At 34.8% G+C, this 24401-nt stretch overlaps 6 protein-coding genes and 1 non-coding gene across 8 annotated transcripts; 3 read left to right on the forward strand and 4 right to left on the reverse strand.

The window, feature by feature from the left end:
* Nucleotides 1–270: 270 nt before the first annotated feature.
* Nucleotides 271–2937, reverse strand: LOC105632049 (aluminum induced protein with YGL and LRDR motifs). The gene is made up of 4 exons (XM_012214324.3): nt 2684–2937; nt 1400–1640; nt 1110–1230; nt 271–702 (listed from the first exon to the last, which is right to left on the reverse strand). The coding sequence occupies exons 1-4, from the start codon at nt 2881–2883 to the stop codon at nt 515–517; spliced, it is 750 nt and encodes a 249-aa protein (XP_012069714.1). The 5' UTR covers nt 2884–2937; the 3' UTR covers nt 271–514.
* Nucleotides 2938–4633: 1696 nt separating this feature from the next.
* TRNAE-UUC (transfer RNA glutamic acid (anticodon UUC)) lies at nt 4634–4705 on the reverse strand. The gene has a single exon. It is a non-coding gene; the product is annotated as a tRNA-Glu (tRNA).
* A 543-nt stretch (nt 4706–5248) lies between these two features.
* LOC105632048 (emp24/gp25L/p24 family/GOLD family protein) lies at nt 5249–7998 on the reverse strand. Its single transcript, XM_012214322.4, has 4 exons — nt 7705–7998; nt 6204–6390; nt 5927–6034; nt 5249–5569 (listed from the first exon to the last, which is right to left on the reverse strand). The coding sequence occupies exons 1-4, from the start codon at nt 7903–7905 to the stop codon at nt 5436–5438; spliced, it is 630 nt and encodes a 209-aa protein (XP_012069712.1). The 5' UTR covers nt 7906–7998; the 3' UTR covers nt 5249–5435.
* Nucleotides 7999–8282: 284 nt separating this feature from the next.
* LOC105632047 (perakine reductase) lies at nt 8283–10787 on the forward strand. 2 transcript variants are annotated; one of them, XM_012214320.4, is made up of 7 exons: nt 8283–8440; nt 8672–8839; nt 9097–9300; nt 9407–9579; nt 9692–9788; nt 9965–10121; nt 10296–10787. In XM_012214320.4, exons 1-7 carry the CDS (start codon nt 8384–8386, stop codon nt 10475–10477), a joined length of 1038 nt encoding a protein of 345 aa, XP_012069710.1. In that variant the 5' UTR covers nt 8283–8383; the 3' UTR covers nt 10478–10787. The 2 variants fall into 2 exon arrangements, with proteins under 2 accessions (XP_012069710.1, XP_012069711.1); XM_012214321.4 differs by having other exon boundaries at nt 8439–8573.
* Nucleotides 10788–11051: 264 nt separating this feature from the next.
* LOC105632046 (perakine reductase) lies at nt 11052–13464 on the forward strand. Its single transcript, XM_012214319.4, has 7 exons — nt 11052–11252; nt 11621–11791; nt 12055–12258; nt 12386–12558; nt 12729–12825; nt 12932–13085; nt 13191–13464. Exons 1-7 carry the CDS (start codon nt 11181–11183, stop codon nt 13364–13366), a joined length of 1047 nt encoding a protein of 348 aa, XP_012069709.1. The 5' UTR covers nt 11052–11180; the 3' UTR covers nt 13367–13464.
* A 458-nt stretch (nt 13465–13922) lies between these two features.
* On the forward strand, nt 13923–14997 carry ELIP1 (Chlorophyll A-B binding family protein). Its single transcript, XM_012214313.4, has 3 exons — nt 13923–14169; nt 14263–14349; nt 14480–14997. The coding sequence occupies exons 1-3, from the start codon at nt 14017–14019 to the stop codon at nt 14822–14824; spliced, it is 585 nt and encodes a 194-aa protein (XP_012069703.1). The 5' UTR covers nt 13923–14016; the 3' UTR covers nt 14825–14997.
* A 418-nt stretch (nt 14998–15415) lies between these two features.
* On the reverse strand, nt 15416–23246 carry LOC105632045 (dyggve-melchior-clausen syndrome protein). Its single transcript, XM_012214317.4, has 18 exons — nt 22811–23246; nt 21663–21902; nt 21129–21192; nt 20897–21026; nt 20666–20810; nt 19973–20221; nt 19801–19885; nt 19180–19282; nt 18546–18671; nt 18348–18461; nt 17331–17449; nt 17117–17198; nt 16927–17019; nt 16731–16820; nt 16453–16572; nt 16244–16335; nt 15913–15970; nt 15416–15684 (listed from the first exon to the last, which is right to left on the reverse strand). The coding sequence occupies exons 1-18, from the start codon at nt 22998–23000 to the stop codon at nt 15607–15609; spliced, it is 2178 nt and encodes a 725-aa protein (XP_012069707.2). The 5' UTR covers nt 23001–23246; the 3' UTR covers nt 15416–15606.
* Between the last annotated feature and the right edge of the window lie 1155 nt (nt 23247–24401).

Consider the following 24401-nt stretch of genomic DNA (forward strand, 5'->3'; position numbering starts at 1 on the left):
AACATTACTATCCCTATTCCTATTCCCTACTAACCACGCTATCGCGTCTTCATCACTTTGTAAAAACCTCCCCATGCCTCGGAATTAAAGGCTGGTGATGACTCATGGCAACGCTGTGCATATGCGCATGCGTCGTTCTAAAATCCATAACTCTTAATAGTTGTTGGGCACGAGTAAATTTGCAACTTCAACATCTCTCTCTCTCTCTCTCTCTCTCTCCAACAAGCCAAGATGAATTTCCAAATACAAAACAACCACCATTACCGGAGATACTGTATGAACGGTAAATCTTATTTTATGTTATAACCCTGCAAAGTATGGGCTTAATTGGATAGTAGCAAGCAACATTTACAGCAGCGTAAATTGCTGTCTCATTAGGGAATGCTAATATATTTACCATGGGATATATTAATGCAGCAAAATCTTAAAACATGGGAATGTAAGATCAGCAAAAGCTATAGTAAAAGCCAATCGGGCTCGTTAATAACACGAGCCTGCTGATAAGAACTTCTCATTAGTAGTTAGAGGACCAGTCATAAGCACTTCCAACTCTTGGCATGCCACCTCCCTTCTTAACCCCTTCATCCACCATGAAATTCGCACCACAAACCTGACCTGAACTATCAACTCTTGGAATTGGCTTCAACTCATTCAACGGGTGCTCAAAGCTCCTCAAGCCTCCAGAAGTTGTGAAGAAGCATCCTGAGGTAACAACAGAAACCAATAGATTTAAGTGATCTAGCAATCTAATTCTTGGAGATGTCACGGTATCCTATATTTGCAAATGACCATCTAAAGTTCATGGGATCATGTGGTAAACAGAGAAGAAAGTTTAAAATATAAATACATGAAGAAAAATATGATGCATATATTGTGGTGAACATTTCAATTCAAGGAAATAGTATACCCTTCTTACCAGCTAGCATCTCACACTAATTCTAGACACAATAGAAGCACATTTTAGTCCTATTCATGGGTTTTCCTTAGTCTTTTTAGATTTTTTTTTTTTCCTTTATGCTAGGATAGCTTTTAGAAAAAGCACTGAAAAGTGATTCTGATAGATCATTCACATGGAAAATAATTGAACTATTATTTCAAAAAAATTTCACCTTTAGGGAATGGTGCAAATGATTTCCCACAGCCCTGCTTCAAAATCTGAACATCATCTGAAAGAACAAGATGACCTTCACAATCGGTTCCCCAGAAGAAGGGTACACTTCCATCAGCATCCTGCATAAAAGGAGAAAAGAGTTAAGCTTAATTCAAGCAACTGTTCATATATAAAATATAGGGGAGCAGATCAATCCAAGGGGGGGGGGGGGGGGGGGTGGTGGAAGAATGCATGAGGGGGCATCCATGACAACAAAGGGCAGAATTCTAAACCGAAAGACCTACTTACAGCAGCTATAAATGTGGCTTTTGAAGTGCTATCATATAAAATGAAAGCAAATTTCCCTTCAATATCTTTGACAACCTGATCAGCAGGATAAGGCCCTCGATCTCTGAGGGTTCTGTAAGCTTCAATAACAATGATTACTTCATTTGCAGTCTTGCTCAAGCCATATTGCTGCTTAAGTACTGCAACATTCTCAATGTTTCCTTGGAACAAGCAGAAAATGTCGTCTACAACAGCAAATAATCTAGCAAGAGAAAATTATATATATACCAAAGTTAAGAACAAATGAGAAAGGGAAACCAAGAATGTACTTTTCAGAATTTTTGCGACTTCTATGCAATCTTCAAAAGACAAATTTGGGAAATGAATAAAAGTTGATATGGACTTCTTATTTTCCTGCAAAAATTGGATTTCCAGAAGAGAAACACACGCCAAAACATCTTTAATATTCAAACATAAAGAAATAAACCGTTTACCTTCTATACCACGACAAGAGACAAAATTGCTACAAAAAACCAATCAAAACGCAGATATTAAAATAATGTAAAAATTCTATCTTTGCATGGGAGTTATAGACTATTCTGCGGAAGCAAGATTCAAATGATATTTGGTATACAAATAGGATTACTCCAATATACGTAACATGCAAATGCTTCCAAGAAAAATGACGAGCACTGATATGATATAAAGATTAGTCATCTTTCGTCTCTGTTAAAAAGCATAAATAAAATAATATGTTATTCAGGAGGAAATTAGAGAAAAAAAACAAAAGGAATCCCCAGAATCAGATCATATGCAATACTAAACCAAAAACAAAACCTTAGATAAACCAACAGAATAAAGAAAGATCTCAGAAACAATTTTTGCTAGGTACAAGCCTCAACCAAATCAGAAACCCAAATCCGGCTACGCTGCGATTCTTTCGTATGAATTCACAAAAACCAAGTTCCCAAATTTAAATCATCAAGATCTACTGAAAGAATCGACAAGACTTGAGATTTCCGCAAACAAATATCACCAGATTATAAACGCCCATCCAAATGCACATGCAGTTAGTATAAGGAAACGATCTTGGAAACGATCCATCAATTTTTTTATTTTTCAAAAAAATCTAATATATAAAGAACCATGAGAAAGTATATATCATAAATTATCATCTGTATCAAATTTTTGTTTTTCTCGTGAATCAAACATAAACATATCCTTGGAACCATCAAGATTAGATCAACACAGATGATAAACAGCGAAAATAACGAAAGAAGAAATGAGTATGGAAAAAATATTTACCTCGGCAGAAGGGGCCTTTGCTTTTCTAGAGAGTAAGCAAGAACACCAGCAGAACCAAGATTGACAGTGACTGAACCAGGATATACAGACCCAAAATGGTTAGCCAAAAACCCATCTTTCAGTGCGGAGGCAGGGCCAGAGTGCGGGCTCCGCAGCGCATCCGGACACTTAGCCACCGACTTGTCAAAAACTGCCAACATTGTTTTGTCAATGATTTGGAGCGTCTAATCTGTGAAAGCAGAGGAAAGAGAAGAGGAGATGGCAGTTTTGACGTAATTATATATGGTTTCAGGCACTAAAATTTTCACTGGCAATATTGCCCTTTAATTTTATAGAAATTTACTTCTGTATTGGATAAATCCTCCTTTATCCTTCTTGCAATAATGAGTAAGATTTTTCTTTTCTTTTCGCTTTTCATTTCAATTTTTAGAGCATTTCATTAAATTATCTTATTATAAAAGTTTTCAATACACTCATTATTAAGGTAATTTATTTAATAATTCCTTTGTCCCATTTCTTATTTCTTATTTAAAATTTTCATATACTAATTAAAAAGCAATTAAAATTATTTCCCCGATAATAAAACACTCTATAAATTTGATTATATTATTTTTTTCTGGGTTCTCTCAATTATTATATTTAAAATTAAAAAAACAGAAAAATATGAGTTATAAAATGGATTTTAAGAAATATAAAAAATAATTGCTGAATTTAGAAGAAATAATAACAAAATTAAAATGAATTAATATTCTTTAACCTTCTAAAACAAATGTTTTAGATAAAAAAAAAGCCTCTAAAAAATAAAAATAAAAATAAATAAAAGAAATAACATAATAAGTCATGGTAGATGTTTATGTTAATTGATTTGATTGGGATCCTAATTAAGAATATTATTTTCCTCAAAAAAAAAAAAAAAAAGAATATTAAAAACATGAAGGTGGAGATAAGTGATAATTGGCTAAACTTGTTTCCTATGTTAATAAAAGTATAGCAATACATATTCATATTTTCGTTTGTGGGTATATTGAAAGGGGTATTCCTTTAATTGTTTAAACAGAAGTAGATGTTCTTGTGTATGCAAATTCATCTAACCTCGCCATTGAGAGAATTCCAAAGTTTAAAAAAAAAAAAAAAAAAAACTGTAGAAGTGTGAGCAAATTTTTTTTTTTTTTTTTTTTGACATTTTTTAAAAAACAATGTTATATAGTATTATGAGATGAATAAGGATCTTCACTCGTAAGAGATAAATCCAAAATCATCGTTGACTTGATCATAAACAGGGGTAAGAAAGAGCAGGGTTATTCTAGTAAGCTCCGCTCCAACTCTCATCGGTTATTTTAATTTAAAAAAAAATGTTCGATCTTATCCATAGTACATTTTATACGTGAAAGCGTGGGAAGGGTCGGTGGATTGAATTATATGCGGGTTAATTATTTAATTATCGCCCAAAGAACCGTGAAGATCTAAAATTATTTTTTTTCCTACATCAATGCATTATATTTTTAAAAAAAAATTAAAAATATAAATAAATTAAATTTTATGAATTAATTTTGATATATAAATATATATATATATAAAATAAAAAATCCTAAAAAAAAGTCAATTAATTTTTATATATTGGATCCGCTATGTGAATAAATTCATTTATTTCTTCTCTAAAAATATATATAAAGCAATTGAATATATTGATTTTATCTATTAAGTTTATTATTTATCAATTTTAGGCTTAATTTCTAATCAAAATATTAAACTTTGAAGTTTTAGTTTAGTTAAAATTAAGTCATCAAACTTTTGTTCTTATTAAAATTAATTATTTTATTTGTATTATTAACTTCTTGAATTTACTGTTCTCAGTGAATTTAAAATTAATATGAAAAAGGGGAACTAAAACTCCAATAATCGTAAAATATATACACATACAAAAATAGTTTGTGTTCTCAAAAAGGAAAATTCCGTTGCCGGGAATCGAACCCGGGTCTCCTGGGTGAAAGCCAGATATCCTAACCGCTGGACGACAACGGAATGTTAGTAACAGGGCAGGATATAAATTTCTACTTTGTCCAAAAATTGGAAAAGGTAGGAATCTTTCGAACGCTGAGCCCAAGTTGGTAGTGTGCACTTTCATATTAAAAAAGATTCGGACAACAAATTTTAAGAAAGATAAAAAGAAAAAAAAAAAAACAATTCATTTGATAACGAGTAAAATTGGCATTATATCTTTTCTCTGTCCAGAATAAATTAAATAACCCTTGAATTTTGCGAAAACAGTCTGGTCTTTTTACTGTGAAGGATTATTTCTTTTGAAAACTCAGATTGAAATATTGTTTGAAAATATAATTTTAGAGATTTATTAATTGAAGAATAAATAGTTTTTATAATTTCAATCCAATCCAATCTAAACAGAGGTTGGATTATCTACTTCCCTATGCTTTCATTTGCCTTCCGTTCCAATCTTAACGTGATTTCTCTGAACTCCTACATATTTGAAAAAGGTTGTAGTCGGGCTTAAGATCCTTCTACGCAAAACCCAACAGAAAGCTGAAAACAAAACTTGAGTGACAGTGATGAAGAGAAACAGCTCAAAGCCCATGAATGTTGCAGTAAACTTTTATGTTCTAAATTACCATATGGTTGAAGTAAAAAAATTGAACAGTATAAACAGACAGATCAGTTTTTCTTAAGTGCATGACAGTAACTGCACTGAACTCATTAGTGAATCACCCTATCCTTAATTAACATACAATCAAGTGGCTTAGACCCGATTGTATGCCACTGACTTGCTGAAGAGCCGGCGAATATAGACAACCTGAAGTGCGCTTATAAGAGCCAACAAAATGTATTCTCCCACTGTGTAGCCTATAACACGCTTCCGTGTACTCTCATTGGCTGCGGAGGAAACACAAACAATAACTCAAACAAGTGATATATGGCAAATCGATAGTGTTTAAAACATCAAAACATGTGTATGAAGAAATTTTAGCCGATTTGTATTAAAAGTTACTCATCCCCAGAAAAAGGTTTCTTTGAAAAATATCAAACATGATATCAGTGAAATATGCTTCAAAAGAATACAAATTTTGTGATTTTTACATCCACAAGGAAGTTGGAACTTTTCCATGATATAATAGTGCATGATGGGTTAATTAGAGAGAGAGAGAGAGAGAGAGAGAGAGAGAAAGAAGATACTGAATTACAGGGTTACTGGAAAGAAAGGAAGAATTAGAGAGATAGAAAGGGACTTACTCAAGCGATGTCGAGCATCACGAGCTTTTAAGTATTTCTGCTCTGCTGTAACAGATTCCAATGCCTCTCTCAGCTCAGCAATTTTAACATTAATGGGATTCAAGTGTTCTGTTAGAGACAATTGTAAAAATCAAACACACAGCAGAATAAAATCTCTTAAATGTCATGATCGAAAAATATGTAGTTTGAACCAAATGGCTTATTGCTACTCTTTGTACTAGTTCAACTCAAAGCACATAGAGATGAGTGTGCCTAAATGAGAGAGAAGCGAACAAACCGTCTTTAGCAAGATCATGCTCATTCGGAATATGACCCACATGAATATAGAAGGAGACAGTCTCTGGTGTTGAGTACGGATTGTGAAAGCAGAATTTGTACATTCCACTTCTTGGGGCCTTAAACTCAAACTTATCCCCAGATGTCCCCTTCACAGTGTGAACTACATTATCTGCAGGAGATGTCACCTGCATGACGACCCAGAATTAAGATATAGAAATAACAAGTCAAATCAATACAATTTGCTGCAGGTAAACCAGTATCAGGTATACATCCATAAACAGTGAATATTACTATTTAAACAGCAAGACCAATGGATCAAAACACATTACAAGTTGCAGACCCTAAAAGATGCATGGCATACCTCAACCTAATACCGAAAAGTTCTTTAGCATTCCTCTACCAACATGCTAAGCGTGCTTCTCATACTCATCTATATAATATGAACGTGAACAAAGGTGAGAATCCTAACGAAATTTTGTTTGGGTCACTATACGACTAATATCTCATTAGATTTGAAGTGTATCCAACTCATTTATAAATGGAACCCACTAAAACTTTGCATCCAACCCAAAATCAACCAAAAGATTCAGATTCTCATTCTAGTGTTCACTTTTCCTCCCATGCAATTGCAATCGCAACACACATGCAGGCACTCAAATTTTTTTCTTCAAATATAACTCTTACTTTTACTGAATTATGTAAATTTATGATCCATTTTATTGGCCTTGAAGTTAATGCAGACTTAGCTACGAACAAGGTAAAATAGAGACAAAGGATTCATATAACCGAACCTAACTAGTTTGAGATTATGGTTAAGTGTAGTTGTATGTTATATGGGCATGTATTGATTAGGATACAATATGATGCATGCTGATTTCACGATGGGTGTATATAATGGAGACATTTAATTAAAAATTAGAACTAACTTCCTTTTCCAATGATGATATTGTGGACACCATTAATTTTGACTTTTCCATAAAGTTACATCTTATTAAATCTTTTACTGGCAGTAGTACTGAACTAATTGATTTTTCATTCACAATTGCATTTGCAGCATAGTCATTTGGTAAATACATAATGATTAGTTTCTCAAATCTCTTTTTTCAACAGTTCATTCATGGGTAGAACATATAATTAGAGTTTGTGAAACAACCTCAACTTCAAAATAATTGATCCCACAAAACTAATGAATGTTGCTTACAAGCCAACTCTAATCCTTTCCAGTGACAGAGAAAATACTTTTCCTAGCATTCCAGGCATTAGAGGACATTATTTTATTGACCCAGCTTTCTGAATGCGTTTGACCGAATTATCATAATCCCTAATCAATCAAATGTAACATATATTGAACGCCCGACATATTAATCCGAAGATTGGAACCAAGCAACAAATTAGGGAAAAAAAGAGACCAAATATTTAGATCTACATGTCAACGGGATAATGAAAATGGACACGAATTCGAATAAAAAACAAGCTTCAGAGGAAGGCGGCTGACTTACCGTGAGATCGATGCCGGGGTGATCGGAGCTCCAGAAGATGTCGTGATCGACCACCACGAAGTTTCCAGAAACCGTGTCGCCTTCGTAGAGGACGTACTCGTAGACACATTCGACGTCGTTTACGGTGACGGAGAGAGAAGATATGCGGCCAATTAAGCTGAATAAAAGGAACGCCACCGCGTAGATCTGCCTTCTCTCCATTTTTAATTGTTTTTTCTTCTTTTATTCGAATTTTCAAGAGATCAAAAAACAGACGCTTAGCACAGAGGACACAGTTCGTTCGTGATATGCAATTTGTCAGTCTTCATTTCTTTGTTTCTTTTTTCATGGTATACGACGTCGTTTTTTGCGCCACTAAAGATGTCTGCTTTTCCCACAGCGACAACGTTTTAGGCCCCTCTTTCCACCAATCTTACCGCTCGTTTTCAAGAAATTCCACGTAATTTTATTTTAGTGACTGATTCGTTATTTATGGCACGTTTAGTTTAGTTCAGCAAACTGTAACTTTCTCTTAATTTATAGGGACCAAATAGTAATTTAACCTGATGATAAGTTGCAAACAAATCAGGTCAGCAATTGCAAAAGGTCCTTAATTATAGCATATTTTGTTTCTCATCCTGTACGTGTTTTATGAAGTGAAGCAGAATTTCTTGATCCAATCTCCAAATTTGGGTTGAAAATGGAGAAGAAACAGTTCCAAATACCAAAAATGAAACTTGGGAACTATGGTCTAGAGGCAAGTGAAGGATCTTTCAAGTTGCCATTCTTGATTCTGCTCAACAAACATATAAAAATTATGATGAATGTCGTCAATAACCTCTGGTTTCTGAAGAGTAATTACGTATAAAAAGAAGAGAAACTGCCCAGCTGTTATGTGGAAACACAAACTTCCATCTGTTTTCCGTAAACTAGTATTGTTTAATTGAAGAAAGACCCTCTCTTAACGACGTCCTTCTTGATCCTGCAGGTTTCTAAACTGGGACTAGGGTGCGGAGGACTTTCTGGAATGCTGAATGCTCCTCTATCTCATGAAGATGGCTGTTCTCTCATAAAGGAGGCCTTTCATAGGGGAGTAACCTTCTTTGATACAGCAGATGTCTATGGACACAATGATAACGAAATTATGATTGGCAAGGTAATCTTTTTTGTTCTGTCTGTCTATCATCTGAATAAAAGAATTATTTGCATAAATTATGGCTGTTTATAAGTTGTTAATAAATACACCAAAATTATAATCGGTGATTATGTTGCAAATAAATTTGGTAAGAAGGGATTGTAAACAAGCATGCTTTTGTTTGATGGCGATGAAACAAAACGAAATGAACATGTGAAAATTTCTTTCTCAAGAAAGTCTATATTTCTTATTTATTTTATTTTCGCATATAATTTTAGGCTTTGAAGCAGATTCCTCGAGAAAAAGTTCAATTGGCAACAAAATTTGGATTTTCTTTGTTAGATGATGGTCAGGTCATCGTTACGGGCAGCCCTGAATATATTCGGAAATGCTGTGAAGCTAGTCTCAAACGACTCAATATCGACTATATTGATCTGTATTATCAGCACCGTGTTGATACTTCAGTGCCAATAGAGGATACTGTAACTATCATGACACATTTCTTAATGCAAGTATTTGATTTCCATCTACATATTATGCATTTGAATAAGTTTGAATCTGTTTTTGGAACAATTGTTGGTGGGATAGATGGGAGAGCTTAAGAAGCTAGTAGATGAAGGCAAGATAAAGTACATTGGGTTATCAGAGGCAAATGCAGACACAATAAGGAGAGCTCATGCGGTTCATCCCATTTCTGCTTTACAGATGGAGTATTCTCTGTGGACTCGTGATATTGAAGATGAAATAATTCCCCTTTGCCGGTACGTTCTAGATGTTGAATCTTGAAATGAAACTTATAAAACTTCATTGCAATGCAGGTTTCTGTTCACAATCTTGGAATTGATCAGTATTTTTTTACCTCTACTTTCCCAGAGAACTTGGTATTGGGATAGTGGCATATAGTCCTCTTGGTATTGGGTTCTTTGCTGGGAAGGCAGTTGTGGAAAAGTTACCCGATGGGAGTTTCTTGGTAAGTTATTATTACGATTAAATTACAAGTGAATCTTTTTATACTATTATTATATCAAATTTTCTTGAATGCATTAAGAGTACACATAATATGTTCTGCATTGCCTAAACTAGTTGCAATATGTATGAAACAAAATTTTGAGTCTTTCTTTGTGCCTGACGAATAAGTTGCAATAGGGACTATCACATCCAAGATTCAAAGAGGAGAATCTAGAGAAGAACAAATTCTTGTACACCCGACTCGCTGAATTGGCTACAAAGCATGGCTGCACCCCTCCTCAGTTAGCCCTGGCATGGCTTCTCCATCAAGGGGATGACATATGCCTAATTCCTGGTATAGGAGACCTTCGAACATATCCATTTGATTGAATTCTTTTGTTCAGTTCATTTAATCATCACGCGAAGAGAAACCGTACCATTCAGCGGTCTGGTTTTAAAGCTGCAACTTATTATAAGCATGATTCAAAGTTTTTAGTGACCAATAATTTTGATGTTGGAACTTATGCAGGGACAACCAAGGTTAAGAACCTTGATAATAACATTGGTTCCTTGGCAGTAACGCTTACAAAAGAGGATATAAAAGAAATTTCAGATGCCGTGGATGCTAAAGAAGTTAGTGGCTCAAGAGAAGTGCCTATTTTAGCTAAGTATAGCTGGAGGCTCGCAAACACTCCACCAAAACTAAAATAGAACATGTATATTCTTCTTGCAAAAGATAAAAACAAAAAATAAAAGGAAGTGTCCCTTCCTGTCCTTTTCTTATAATAAATGAGACAGTGAATATCTTGGTTGTAAATGATGTAACAGACACGAGGTCTATGCTAAGTGTTTAATGTCTCTGATTCTGATGCATTAGTCGTTGTGCCAACATAATCAAACCAATTTTAGTTGTAATGTAACTGTTGGACGTGGAAGTTGAAACCTCTATTGCTTTCTTATTCTCTAATTCTCTTGATTGGAAAATAAATTACATTTAGATCTTATGTCTAGTTTTAGAAAAGTTGCTTCTTCTTCCTTTGTTTTTCTCTCTCTCATGTAAGTATTTTAATGAAGTGTTGTGTTTCTATTCTTGTGGCTTTCCTGCTTAGACTTCTTGTAATATTATTTGGGCAAGCAATATTACGTGAAAGATAAATATTAAGTTATGCATTCAATTATTTTTTTTCTCTCAGAACCTTAGAAACAAAGTTCTCCATTCCCGATCCAATCTGGAGTGCGATTAAAATATGATGATTAGTAAGAGGTAACAGATGGTCCCTACCATAAGAAAACAAATGAAAAGTTGGTGGGAAGGGAAATTTAATACATAATTATAAATATTATATAGTGATGGGAACTTTTACACTCAAATTATTATTTCTTGTAATTGCATCTTCAGCTAAGTTCTGTTTGTATGTTTTTCACCATGGAAGAGAAGTCGAAGATCCAAATCCCAAGAGTGAAGCTGGGAAGTCAGGGACTGGAGGTAAGCATGCAATTTACTATTTATTTTGCAAAATATAACTTTATTTTGCAAAATATAACTATGACAGCAACAATCTTGGTGCTTTTTCTACCTCTGATCAACAGTTGATTTTCATGAATCACTATTATTCGTTTCATACTTGACATATTTTAGTTTGAATTTTCTGTGATTGGATTCTGCAACCTATTTAATAAGTTTCTTTGCGTAGTCAATTTTTTAGCATATTATTCTGTTTACGACAATACTAATTTCTCCACTATTTCTACTTGTTGAGTATCAGAAATCATATTTTAATTTAAGTAAATCAGAGTACAAAATAAACTGGCATATAAATGGAAAAATAAATCTTCAAATTGTTTCAATTGCAGGTTTCTGTACTGGGTTTCGGGTGTGCTGGACTCTCAGGAATATATAATCCACCGCTCCCACATGAAGTTGGATGTGAATTTATGAAGGAAGTTTTTTCCAAAGGCATCACCTTTTTTGACACATCTGATCTATACGGAGATGATCATGACAATGAAATCATGGTTGGGAAGGTAACATATTTTTTCTTCTAATTCAAATTTATAATTGAAGCTCCTCAAATTTCCAACTGACAGTGTGCGTGTGAACAGATTATACAAAAGAGAAACTACTTACTATATTAAAAATGGGATAAAAGCAATAATTCGTTTATGCTGAAGTGAGCAGTGTTTGGATCAAGTGATGCTATAAAATTATAGAAAAAGCTGTGCTTCAATGTTATGATAAATAAATATCAGAATGCTGATACATTAGTTCTCTCTTATCCCATTTTCAGGCTTTAAAGCAGCTTCCTCGAGAAAAAATTCAGTTAGCAACAAAATTTGGCATTAAAAGGTTCAATGGACTAGAATTTGCAGTGAACGGTACTCCAGAATATGTGAGGCAATGCTGTGAAGCTAGTCTAAAGCGGCTAAACATGGATTATATTGATTTATACTATCAGCATCGGATTGACACATCAGTGCCAATAGAGGATACTGTAAGAGTTACATATTAGATTTCCTCTACATTTGGTGCAACACTTGTATATTATTCCTTTTCTTCCCTGATAATAATAAATGTTGATCAATTTTAGAATTTAGATTTTGATTAAATTCTGCGTGCAGATGGGGGAGCTGAAGAAGTTAGTAGTGGAGGGAAAGATAAAGTACGTTGGTTTATCTGAAGCTAGTGTAGACACTATTAGGAGGGCACATGCTGTTCATCCCATAACTGCTGTAGAAATGGAGTACTCATTGTGGAGTCGTGAGATTGAAAATGATATTGTTCCAGTCTGTAGGTTAGTTATCTATATATCTACTTTGATGTTTGCATATTTAAGCATGAGTAAGATCTGAATTATTTTTTTCAGAGCACAAACTTTTCTTCTTCAATGTATGTCAATTGGGCTGACATCATATATTTTTAGAGTATCGAGAATAAGGATTAAAATGTTGTTCTCTTTCTCAGAGAGCTTGGTATTGGGATAGTAGCATACAGCCCTCTCGGTCGAGGATTCTTTGCTGGAAAGGCAGTCGTGGAGAGCTTGCCTAAAAAGAGTATATTGGTTGGTATTACAAGTACTGCGATATATATAATTTATTCATCCATTGACGTGCAAGTTCTTTCTCTTGATTAATTCTTTTAAATGATCTTCTATCTCTGTCACATAGGCTTTGCATCCAAGATTTACTGGAGAGAATTTAGAGAGAAATAAGCCTATATATGCTCGTCTCGCGGACCTAGCTGAAAAGCATGCCTGCACTCCAGCTCAATTAGCTCTGGCATGGCTTCTCCACCAGGGACAAGACATAGTTCCAATTCCTGGTATGCGACTTTGGCTTTATTAGTTTTCTGTTGTGTCCAACTTGAAACTTATTTTTGAAGATCATGCGCATTTGATGGTGATTCTATCATTTTGATGTTTTACAGGAACAACTAAGTTGAAGAATCTTGAAAACAACATTGGGTCATTGACAGTGAAGCTAACAGAAGAAGATTTAAAAGAAATTTGTGATGCTGTACCAATTGAAGAAGTAGGAGGTTCGAGAGAACTCCAGATGTTCTCTAGTTATACGTATAACCTTGCTAATACCCCACCAAAATAACTCCAAATTAAAGAAACAGAGAGACTGTTTTCTGTAATATTAATAAAATTTAAGTTGTGCATTTTGTGAAAATAATGAATAGTTTTCTTCTATTTGAAGTTGCCAGTCTATTTTATTTTTCTAATTAATGCTCTTTCCAATATGAATTTCCTAATGAAATTTCCTTTCCGTGTTGAATTAAAACATTGAAATTAAAAATTTGTGTTCAAAAGACAGAAAATGAATGTGTCAAACTAACAATAGAAATGATACGCAGAAAGCTATGTGTCAAAATAATGTGGTAAAATCGTGGCATAACATGAGATCAATGACTAGAAAGCCCTACAGCCACAGGTTTCTACTAGCACTAACACTGTAAAACCTGGAACAATACTGGCCTCAATCTTAATGGGTTAGGACTTGGGCATAAACTGGTGGATCATAAAGGAGCCACGTCACCAACTTTTTGTAGACAACTGGACCACTTCACGTTCCAGAAATTGATCATTTCAGTGACGTGTATCTAAAATATCCTCTATTCCCCATTGCCTAACTAGGCTATAAATACTCTGCTTCACTTATAGAGTAATAACGCAAAGCAAGAGGTGTTTTTGAGTATCAATCGACGCAAAGACTACTCTATCTCTGTTGAGCATAGTTAGCTGTGGAAAATGGCCGGAGCAACAGCCATGCAAGGTGCCGTCTTTGCTGGTCCAGCACTACGTGTTTCTACTCGAGCCAGAGTGAGCGGCCGTTTCCTTGCGACGCCGTACGTGCCGCGACCTGGAAGAGTTGCTTATACTCCAGTGAAGTGCATGGCGGAGGTAAGCCTTTTAGTCTTTCTGATTCTAGTGAAGTTTCTTGTAATAGAAGATGAGATGGTTAATTACGGTTTAATAATACGTTTGATTTTGCAGGGATATCAAAAGGAGCAAGAGGTTGAGAAGATACAGCCCACGGAACCTGTCGGAGCACCTAAACCAAAACCTACTCCTCCTCCAAAGGTAGTGATTCTGATATGAACACCTAAACTATATCATGATTAATTGGTGAAATGGAAGATTATTGAAATGAATTTGCAATTAGTAAAAGCATAATAGCTAATAACAATGGTTATACCTGATAAATTAACAGTTTAGCACGAAGTTCTCAGACGTGTTGGCGTTCGCTGGGCCAGCACCAGAGAGGATCAATGGCAGACTAGCCATGGTTGGTTTTGTAGCTGCCATTGCGGTGGAGGTTGCCAAGGGCCAGGATTTCTTTGCGCAGCTATCCGACGGTGGGATTCCATTGTTTGTAGGAACAAGCATTGTGCTCTCTCTCGCGTCTTTAATTCCTCTATTTAAAGGGGTGAGCGTGGAATCGAAGTCAGACGGGTTCATGACATCTAATGCGGAGCTGTGGAATGGTAGATTTGCTATGTTGGGTCTGGTTGCGTTGGCATTTACTGAATATGTGAAGGGTGGAGCTCTTATCTAATTGCTCTTTGTTTTCTGTATTGTGTTGTAATACAAAGAATTTGGCAATGATATTGCATAATTTGTGAAAAAATATTTATAAATATATGTTTTGTAACAGAAAGAACGACCCTAATCTTTGTATTCATGTAATAATCTACGAAATCAAGCAATTTTCAAATCTCCGACTTCAAATTAGCTGTCTTGTATATTTTTAATCGAATGTTTGAATTTTAAATTTATTAAATTTCATTATTTAAACTTGTTAATTATATTTAAGTTCGAACTTATAAAATTCATAACAGTTTCATTATTTAAACTTGTTAAGTAGATGTAAGGAAAATTTTATGATACAAAATGTCTCAAGTTTAATCCGTATTTTTAAACCTCAAACTTAAATGTAATGCAGAAGATCAATCATATTATCCAATCGAAATTGAAACACTTACTAATAAAAAGCTTAATCAAACTCTGATATAATTATAAAACTGTTATTTTATTTTATGTATTTCAACCTTTTTCTTTAGTTGTATATTCGGAGATAACAATGTCAATAAAAAAGCGTTTGCGTGATTCCACTCCAAGTCTACTTTTCTCTATGGTAACCATGCCCTGAAAAGTGGAAAGACATCGTCTCTTATTCATTACATTGTGTTGTCAATAATTTTTGTATATGGGAGAGTCCTCTACAATGTTCCAAGCATATAAACAGGAAAGAATGAGATGAATACACCTCTACTACACGTATTTACAAAACGGTCAAGTATGATATGGACACTAAGGTGGAGTACATTGTACCGCCCGCTACACCTCAATCCGCACTTGCTGATCCAATTCCCCATTTTGATGCTTATCAGGATCTCCTCCAAAATCATTTAGTTTCTGCAGCAAAAAAAAAAAAAAAAAATGCAAGTAAATTACAAAATAGATAACCTTAAGTCAAAAATCACAGTTTTGTTGTGTTCAGGTGCTCATTTCCCGCATTTTAGTTTTTTTCTTTCAGAGAGTTCCAGATTGTCTAGAAAAAGCAAATCCAAAATGGCAATATAGCATAAAGAACAACTTCCTTTGCTAATTTCTACACATTAAGCAACAGATCCAGATACTTACTTCTATTGACAGATCAATCGGAAACAAATTTATGGCACCAGGATTAAAGCTGAGTCCGCTGGAAAACAAGCATGGGAAAAAACAAGGGCATCAGTGATGTAAGAGGAACCACAAATAGGATGAAAAAATAATCAAAGTTATAGTTATAGCCAACTATAAAATAGAGAAATGAGCAGTCTTGGGAAAAAAATTAAAAAAAGCAACCCATATGGTCACGCCATCTGAATTTTTTCATCTTTTCTTCTTTTTATTTTTTCTTTAAAATTTTTTTTGGGTTAGGGATGGGGAATTTCTCAAAAGATGGGAAGGTAAAGAGATGCAGGGGACAAACCAGTGGGTCAAAGCCAGACGCCAAATATATGGAGTGAAAAACTCCTCGGGGTGACTCTCTTGCTCGTATGAGAAATGTAATTGAGTAAACATCTGTCCAAATAAAATCATCCAAATTTCATATGAGTGGCAGAAGTAACTCCTAAAGCTAATACATGTGAACTCTAAAGTTAGGCGTGACAGCTAATTTCCAAAATGATTTGTTTTTACCTTCAATCCTTCAGCTCGCCACGATCGACAATTGCTAATTACAAGTTGGAGGACTTTCTCTACCGACCATTCGCCTTCTTTTGTTTGTGCATCTATTCGACTGTTGAAAAAATCTAAAACCTGTGAAATTCACAAGTGTTAGATATGATTCAAAACACAATCACATGCAAAACAAGCATCACTAAAGTTGTGCCTGAAGCTTTATGGCCTGAACAATTCCAAGACACATCAGAAAAGGAGATGCAGTAAGTTCTATTTGGACAAAGAGAAGGACATACCATGTAAATATTTTCAATCAGTTCATTGAAGCGTGGGTGATTCTTAAATGGCTGAAAAACCTCCTGTCTGTGCATTATAGCATATACAACCTGCCACAGAAGATAAAAAAGACACCTGAGAAATGCAAAAATGGTTTACATGATTTTGAGATTTTAGGGAAAATATGTGATACTGAATCTACACATGAATTGATACCTCAGGATTGCGTGGAAGGGCATAAGTCAAAATTGCATTAAAAATTTCGAGGACAATTCTCAGGAAGTCTGTGTAAATATGCAACTCAGCAGACTGTGACAAAAATAATCAACTTCAGATAAATAGGAAATAACAGAAGGGTACATCCAAGCAGCATAATATATCATATTGAGAGAAAAAAAATGACTACCAAATCTTCAGCAAGACTGCCTTGTTCAACTGAGCCACTCTTTCCTATTTTATCATCTATCCTCTCTGCAAGTTTGTTGTACCTAAAGTGCAAAATACATTCAAAGAAACAGTTTAAGGAGAATGCAAAAATAAAAGAAAATAATGGGCAGCAACAGAATAATAAGTTCATCAAGAACAGTATAAAAAAAGAAGAAACCAAATTGGTAACATACTTGCGAGAAAGCATGTAGAAGAGGCTAACGATTCTCTGTGATGCATATGCACTCAAACGATGGACATGAGGAGCCATGTTTGCCAAAGTTGCTAAACAAGTTGTATGGAGATAAAGATCCTGCCAAAAGTTCAAAATTTAAAGAATTTTTTTTTGAAGAACGTGCCTATCATGAATTCAAGAGAACCAGCATATGAAAATATAAGTTGCTATCATCAATATCTTAATAGATTCCATGAGAGAAAAATGATCCATTATCAATACTTGGGCAAGGTCTACAAGTGAGCAAACAGAATATTGTGTTTAAGAACTTTGACCCATATATGCTAAACAGTGACATGGGGGTTTTCTATTTATCAATAAAAGGAACTAAAAACTTCTATGGACTTCCTTGCCTCTTTAGTTTGTAACTTCTATTTATCAATAAAAGGAAAAGTTACCCATCAACTTTTGATCATCTTGCTATTCCAAATGATAAAGCATGACAATAAACTTTGTAGCAACATCTCACTTCCCGTTCTCCATAATACCTAAAATAGGTTACAAAATGTAAGTTTCTGGAAAGCATTCCTAATGCTCTTTCATGATAAGTTTCTTTTTCTTTCTTACCACACATAGGGAAAACCTTATTTTGGTAAGTGCAAAAGATACAGCCCTTGCCTTCAGCATTTAATGGCTGTTCTAAAGAGACTCTTCCAGTATACCTGGTAACCCAAAAACTATCAACACAAACTGGAAATTGGCCCTGTGATTTATGAATATTACAGTTCTATCTACTAAATCATGATTCTAAACAATGTCTTGTCTGTTGTCATTGCCAATTACTTCTTTCATCATCTCCATAGACAACTCCTCTTCAAATTACCAGAAAATTCATAGTAACCATTAAATCCTGCCATCTAAATGAAAAGTATCTCTTGCATATCGTGTTTTTCCAAAAGAGACAGTCTGCATTGTACTTAAATATGATAACTTCAAGTAAAAATTAGAAAATCAAGATTAATACTCGAAGTCATACCCTCAGCTTTGATAGGTTATATTTCACTGTCCTTATAAGAATTATGACCATCAAGGAACCAAGAGATGTCTGATGAAGACGGTGCTCTTGATACCATGGAACACTAGGCAGTATCTGTAAGAATTGGGGGAAAAAAGGTAAGGAAATAATATAATCCTTTGAAACAATGTCATAAATCGGTCAGAAAGTTATCCTTACCATCTTGTGAATGCTTGCATTAAAAGAAGAATCTTGACTCAGTATAAGAAGTATAATCAACAAGATGTATATATGATTTGGTGTCCTCTTTGAAGCATTGTATAGTGTTTCCAGAATGGGCATCAGCTGTGGGTTTCAAAACAAAGAAACAGATCATTATTAAGCTGCAATTCGGCAATATTACTGCAAAAAGCAAAAACGACATGCCAACTCATGCAATCAAGAAATATAAGAACTTTCATCATGAGAATTGTTTGCATATTAAAATGACATATCAAACATACATGTTTCTATTTCCCCTCAATGCAAAAGAAGCAACATCCATTAGACAAAAAATGAAAACATATAAGAAAAATCTTATTTAACTAAGATGTTCTCAATTCTGAACATGTAAAATGCCAAACAATCATGCTTCTTTTTCTGAGATCCCACTCCCTCCCCACTCTTTCTTTTGAAGAATGTTGGGAATGCCTGCTCCAAATTATAAGTGCAAATTCCACACCAGGTGAAACCAAGCATTACCACACCATGGGAATCCACATTTGGAATTGAGAGAGAAAAAAGGGGGGGGGGGGGGGGGTGTTGCGGGGGAAGGAAGAGAAGAAGGGGGAACTATTAAGTTGATCTCCCATACCAATATATCCAAATCGGTTCGCACTAAAACATACTCCAAGAAGTCAGAGTTCCCATTGACCAATGTGTAAAGCAATAGAACTGCAGTTTCATCAGCCAAGCACCTGCAGAGGAAAAACTTGTTTATCCAGTACTCAGAAAGACATTTATAGTGTTCATTAAAATATTCAAGTTACAGTTAAGTTCTATAATATGCTAGAAAATTCTCTTGAAATTGGCACTTCAAGTATATAGCAGTAAGAGTAGCTAAGTGTTAATTAACATTACTTCTACTTTCTCTCTCTCGCAAAAGAACCACGCATCAGTAGAAGCAGCTAATGTCAATGAAATTGCTTCTACTTATTCATTCTCTGAGCAAAGAACAATGGAACTACATGGCAGTAGAATCAGGCAAGTGTTAATTAACTTAGTTTTTCTACTTCCTTTACCTCTGTGTGTGTATGTGCGCATGCACGCACTTCTTTGTGCATGCGTGCGTGTCCAGTTTTACCAAAGGAGCATATGTCCACTTAAACCCAGGACGCGTGAAGATAAGGACAAGGCAATAAGTACATCTCCTGGCATGCTACAACTCAAAACTATGTAAAATATTGACATGTAAGGAGAGGAAAAGTATACGTACATGCCAAGAGTATCAAATAGAGATGCAAAAGGTAATCTCACGAGTGATCCATTGTGTGCATTCCCCTCAATATCTACACGATCAACTGCCAAGAGGACAATTTGTAACAATTCAGAAACAATGTATAACATAGTTATAGAGAGAGAGAGAGAGAGAGAACAGGGGAACTTACGTTCAACATCCCTTGCATTTTCTAATGCTTTGCAATAAGGATTGTCAGAGAAATACGTATTTACTTTGGGAAGAGATTCTGAAGCAGCACTGTCATCACTTATGTCAGTTACGGGCTCATCAGCCACGTCACATTTATGATAATAGTTAAGTATGAGCAAGACATGAATACTGCAGTCTGCCAATGGATTTCTTACGCCTTCACCATTTGAATTGACCAAATAATTGAATGGCAGTAAGACAAAAGTAGCTGCAAGTCAAACATAAAATGTCAATAAAAGCATGCAAAAGCAAAGAAACTAATAATGGTTCTTAAAGTTCAAATATTGTACTAATAAAAAATAACCATCATAGCACAGAATCTAGGAACTGAATCACAATTAAATTGAGGGAAATCAATAGAGACAAACTTCAGTTGAAGAAGCAAAGCAAATTTCATTCATATAGATTCCCCAGTCTTAGCTGGATAAATAAAACCCAACTCAGCTAAAATACATAAAACCCACATTCAAAATCAGTCAACCCAAATAACAATGGAAGTTCATAAAAGAAAATAAATAATTGAAAATTCTAAGTAAGAGAAATATCTACTTCAAGCCGCCTTTTCCATATTCAAATAGACTAGTTCAAGCTGCAAGGTTAAACTTGGAAATTTGAACAAAATGAATAAGCAAACCAACACAGTTCCACATACCAGCAGCAGAACCAACTCTTTGCAAAACCCCAGGCTGATTCCCTTCAGTAAATACAGGATAAGATGCACTGCTGAATGGGAAGCGAGGTCGCATTACATAATTGAGTAGCAGCCTGCGAACAACCAAACTGACCAAAGAACTTTCCTGCAAATTATACATTTTACTAAGAATAATATTATAATCTCCTGAGATTTGAGAACAATGAATAAAGCCTAAGTTTCATTTCTAACCTGGGCCATCGCTGCATCAATAAAAGGATTCATATCTGAAGGTCCTGGAGATGGACCATACAGAAGTTGGGTTGACATCGCAACAAGCATGAAGTTGAGCAATTCCTGATGTAGGAGGTATGTGTTTGAACTTTGAAAAAAAAAAAAAAAAAAGGAATAAAAAAAACAATTTAGGAGCACAGAGGATTTCAATCATGCAGGATGAAGGTGGAAAAAAAAATCAATGATGTACCTTACATCTACAGAGCCAATAAAGCGAAGCACACTATGCATGACAAGATTTTCAATGTTTTGGTCTGCACAGAAACAAAAGAAAAACTAAGACGATTATATGTCGAAAATTATAGTCAACAAACAAAGACCCAAGTCTGCCCAAAACAAATTTTAACATCAAGATTCCTAAGTTCGGTCAAACTGTCAAGAATCGTGCAATTAAATGACCTCACAAATAATGAGCTCTGTAAAAAACTAGTTCGTTCCCAATGAAAATACAACATATCTAGGCCAAACCCCTGGGTATTGCCTACCAATGCTTTGAACAATCTTACATCCAATCACCAACATCCCAGTTCTCAATCTCCAAAAGAAAGACAAACAACAAACAACAAATAAGAACATTCTACTAGTAATACAAACTATTGTTATGACCATCAAGAGTACTAAAGGCTATACAGATTATAGTCTTCAATTTCCTCTCTGGTGACCATATAAGAATGCACGTATGAAAGGTAGCAAAAAGAAAACCAGTATGCTACAAGTTAAATACCTCTTATGAAATCCTTTGGTACCGGTTCACTTTCATCCAATGACAAATACAAGTCTTCGATGTTGTTGCTTTGGGTATTTTCAATTGAGTACTTCAAGAAAACGGATGAAATGTATACCGCATTAACTGCCTTCATATAAACTGGGGATGGTGCACCAGAAGATGAAATGCACTCTTGCAAACATTGGGCTAGGTGAATCAAAATCTTTGCAAGATGTCTAGTGAAATGATTGTTTTGTGCTGCACAGCAAAATTACATAAATCAATACCAAAATTGTTAGTCAGAGTTTCAACAAATTAAAAGGAAAAGAAGAGGCTAATTATCAGGAACTGGTAAAAATGAGGTTATAAGTAGCAAAGTTCAAAAATCCATCCACTAGCTTTGTATCATACAAAGTACAGTGACAATCACAATGAATGTGGTAGTGAACTATAGTAAGGATAAGTAGAAAACAACTATGATCTATTTATGTTTCCTCAAGGTTAGTTTATTCTGTAGACATGTATAACAGTATAGTTCGTCATAATGCGTCCTAAAGCTGGTTTAAGTTTATAGTTATGAAGGAGGGTAAAAAGGCTTTAAGATCAGGTTTGGATTGAAAATCTCAGCCAATCGCAGTTAAGCTAAAATATACCATTCAACTGTCAAAGGATACAAGTTGGAGATCTCAATTGAAAAATATAATCAACAAGAGAGGAGTTGGCTACTACTCAACACTAAAACGCACAGATAGTGAAATCACCAAGACAGGAAACAGTTTAAGATTGAGCATCGGAGCGCAAAGGAAGCACAATTGCATTGCCAAAACAACTAGAAAAAAATGAAAATCCCTGGACCACAACCACATGGCTATAGATAAAGTGACAATGTAGTTCAATACACACACGTTCCCAGATATTTCAAAAAATTAATTGAACTCATGCTTAAGAGTTTAGTTTCTCCTACATTAACTTAATTAATTGGCCAGAAATGAATCATTAAACGACCTGGGAAACAAATTCCAAAACCACGAAACGCTTCCTAAAACGATGCAATTACCACGAGTCAAGCAAATGATTAATAGATACCAAGCTCAATGTACAAAGGAAAATTTGTACAGTAATAAGCCCATAGTTAATCAATGATCAAATTTCGAAGGCAAACCGACCGAAGAGCTGGCAGGCTTCCTGGACACGGTCAGTGGGCCAGCGAAGATTGAGAGGGAGTTCCAAGAGTTTCTGCCAGAAATCGGAGCCGAGAGGGAAGGATTTTTCACCAACAAATGAGCCAATTAAGTACTCAGCTGTGTCCTGTGGCCGTGCGGTGCTCCACCGCGGTGTCGAAGGCACTCCTCCCATTAGAATTAGAAGCTTTGGGCTCTGTGGTTCAGTGCGCGAGTCAACTGTGGTCGGAGACCGAGTCAGGCGATCTTAACTGGCATTACGGAGAAAGATAGAACAAGTAACAGTTTTGGATCTGTTTGGCTTCAGAGAGATAACGAAAATGGAAATGGAAATACAAATCGCGCTGTGTGCTTGTGTTAAGGAAGAGAGGGAGGCAGGGAGCTTAGTATCGAAGGCTTTGAAGGGAGACACTGAAAATGATAAATCAGAGAGGGGACCTTAGAACAATTATGACGCGTCTATTTGATTTTGCAATTGACTATTTTATCCTTATAAATTTAATTAATTTACTGAAATGTGCTTAGTTAGTTTTTTTCTAAGTAATTATCAGTTGGAATTTTTCATTTGTATCTTTTCTTAAATGGATAAAATAAGAGAAAATAAAAAAAAATAAGACCTAAATTTTTAAAAATAAAATCATAAATAGAATAAACTTAGCTTTTACTTCAACTTAAGAGAAGTAAATAGTATTTTACTGTAGGTGAAATAATTATTCATGTATAAACAAATCTTATTCTATTTTAAAATATGTAGACAAATTTTATCATATCTCTATTAGTTCATTCAATAGTCTACTGGTAAAATAAATGTTTTTTAATTACCTTACTATCACTGTTTGTTTCTAGTATTTATTTATTATTATTATTCTTTGGCATTAAACCTTAACTAATACAACTATTTCTGTGTAAGAAAAAACTATCCATGCATGCATACCTTGGAAGGGTGGGTTTTGTGGAGAAGGACAATTTAGTCTTTATGTATATAATGGAGGGTAAAGCATCTCTATTAATCACAGTTTTGTTGTCATTTGCATTAAACTGTAATTTGCATTTGCTTCGTCGGCAAGACGCTGCCTGGAAATTTACTAAAATAATTTTCTTTTTTCAATTTATTTATTGTTCTTGACTTTTCTTTTTGCTATAAAAAGAGCTTATAAGATACGCTTTGGCTGGCAGAAAGCAATAGTCCTACCAGTTTTCTGTTTTGGATTTTGAATAATAAAAACAATACTAATTCTCATTTTTTTTTTATGAAAATTACTAATTATCATCATTATTTATCCTTTACCAATTGATAAACCCCTAGGTAAAAATGGTGAAAGATTAGGTTAATCGACGAAAAATACGACCGAATGAGGCGCGCCACGAAATCAACGTGCGCCATGGTTGCACACCATTGACTTGAGATCGCCTGTGAAACAGTTTACAATCTCTACACGTCGCGATGAGTAGAGGAGCTGCTTGTCATTTTAATAGTGCCGGTGGGCCATAAACGTGTGTTGTGATATATACTATGTTTGTTGGATTTGCATTTATGTTTTGCTATTTTACATTAAACAAAATACTAAGCGGATGT

This window comes from Jatropha curcas, chromosome 7 (genome assembly GCF_041381405.1).
Source record: "Jatropha curcas cultivar XTBG-Jc1 chromosome 7, XTBG_Jcur_1.0, whole genome shotgun sequence".
Taxonomy (NCBI): Eukaryota; Viridiplantae; Streptophyta; class Magnoliopsida; order Malpighiales; family Euphorbiaceae; genus Jatropha; species Jatropha curcas.

Coding starts and splice junctions, on each gene's coding strand:
- LOC105632049 (XM_012214324.3), bottom strand. CDS start 2,883: ATGTTGGCAGTTTTTGACAAGTCGGTGGCTAAGTGTCCGGATGCGCTG. Junction 1,641..2,683: donor CAAAGGCCCCTTCTGCCGAG/GTAAATATTTTT, acceptor TTCTCTTGCTAG/ATTATTTGCTGTTGTAGACG. Junction 703..1,109: donor ATTTGCACCATTCCCTAAAG/GTGAAATTTTTT, acceptor TTGTTACCTCAG/GATGCTTCTTCACAACTTCT.
- LOC105632048 (XM_012214322.4), bottom strand. CDS start 7,905: ATGGAGAGAAGGCAGATCTACGCGGTGGCGTTCCTTTTATTCAGCTTA. Junction 6,391..7,704: donor ACCCCGGCATCGATCTCACG/GTAAGTCAGCCG, acceptor GTCGTCATGCAG/GTGACATCTCCTGCAGATAA. Junction 5,570..5,926: donor TGATGCTCGACATCGCTTGA/GTAAGTCCCTTT, acceptor TTTCCTCCGCAG/CCAATGAGAGTACACGGAAG.
- LOC105632047 (XM_012214320.4), top strand. CDS start 8,384: ATGGAGAAGAAACAGTTCCAAATACCAAAAATGAAACTTGGGAACTAT. Junction 9,301..9,406: donor CAGTGCCAATAGAGGATACT/GTAACTATCATG, acceptor TTGGTGGGATAG/ATGGGAGAGCTTAAGAAGCT. Junction 10,122..10,295: donor TGACATATGCCTAATTCCTG/GTATAGGAGACC, acceptor GAACTTATGCAG/GGACAACCAAGGTTAAGAAC.
- LOC105632046 (XM_012214319.4), top strand. CDS start 11,181: ATGTTTTTCACCATGGAAGAGAAGTCGAAGATCCAAATCCCAAGAGTG. Junction 11,792..12,054: donor ATGAAATCATGGTTGGGAAG/GTAACATATTTT, acceptor TCCCATTTTCAG/GCTTTAAAGCAGCTTCCTCG. Junction 13,086..13,190: donor AGACATAGTTCCAATTCCTG/GTATGCGACTTT, acceptor GATGTTTTACAG/GAACAACTAAGTTGAAGAAT.
- ELIP1 (XM_012214313.4), top strand. CDS start 14,017: ATGGCCGGAGCAACAGCCATGCAAGGTGCCGTCTTTGCTGGTCCAGCA. Junction 14,170..14,262: donor CAGTGAAGTGCATGGCGGAG/GTAAGCCTTTTA, acceptor TTGATTTTGCAG/GGATATCAAAAGGAGCAAGA. Junction 14,350..14,479: donor AACCTACTCCTCCTCCAAAG/GTAGTGATTCTG, acceptor ATAAATTAACAG/TTTAGCACGAAGTTCTCAGA.
- LOC105632045 (XM_012214317.4), bottom strand. CDS start 23,000: ATGGGAGGAGTGCCTTCGACACCGCGGTGGAGCACCGCACGGCCACAG. Junction 21,193..21,662: donor ACCAAAGGATTTCATAAGAG/GTATTTAACTTG, acceptor GTTTCTGTGCAG/ACCAAAACATTGAAAATCTT. Junction 16,821..16,926: donor CCCTTCCACGCAATCCTGAG/GTATCAATTCAT, acceptor CTTCTGTGGCAG/GTTGTATATGCTATAATGCA.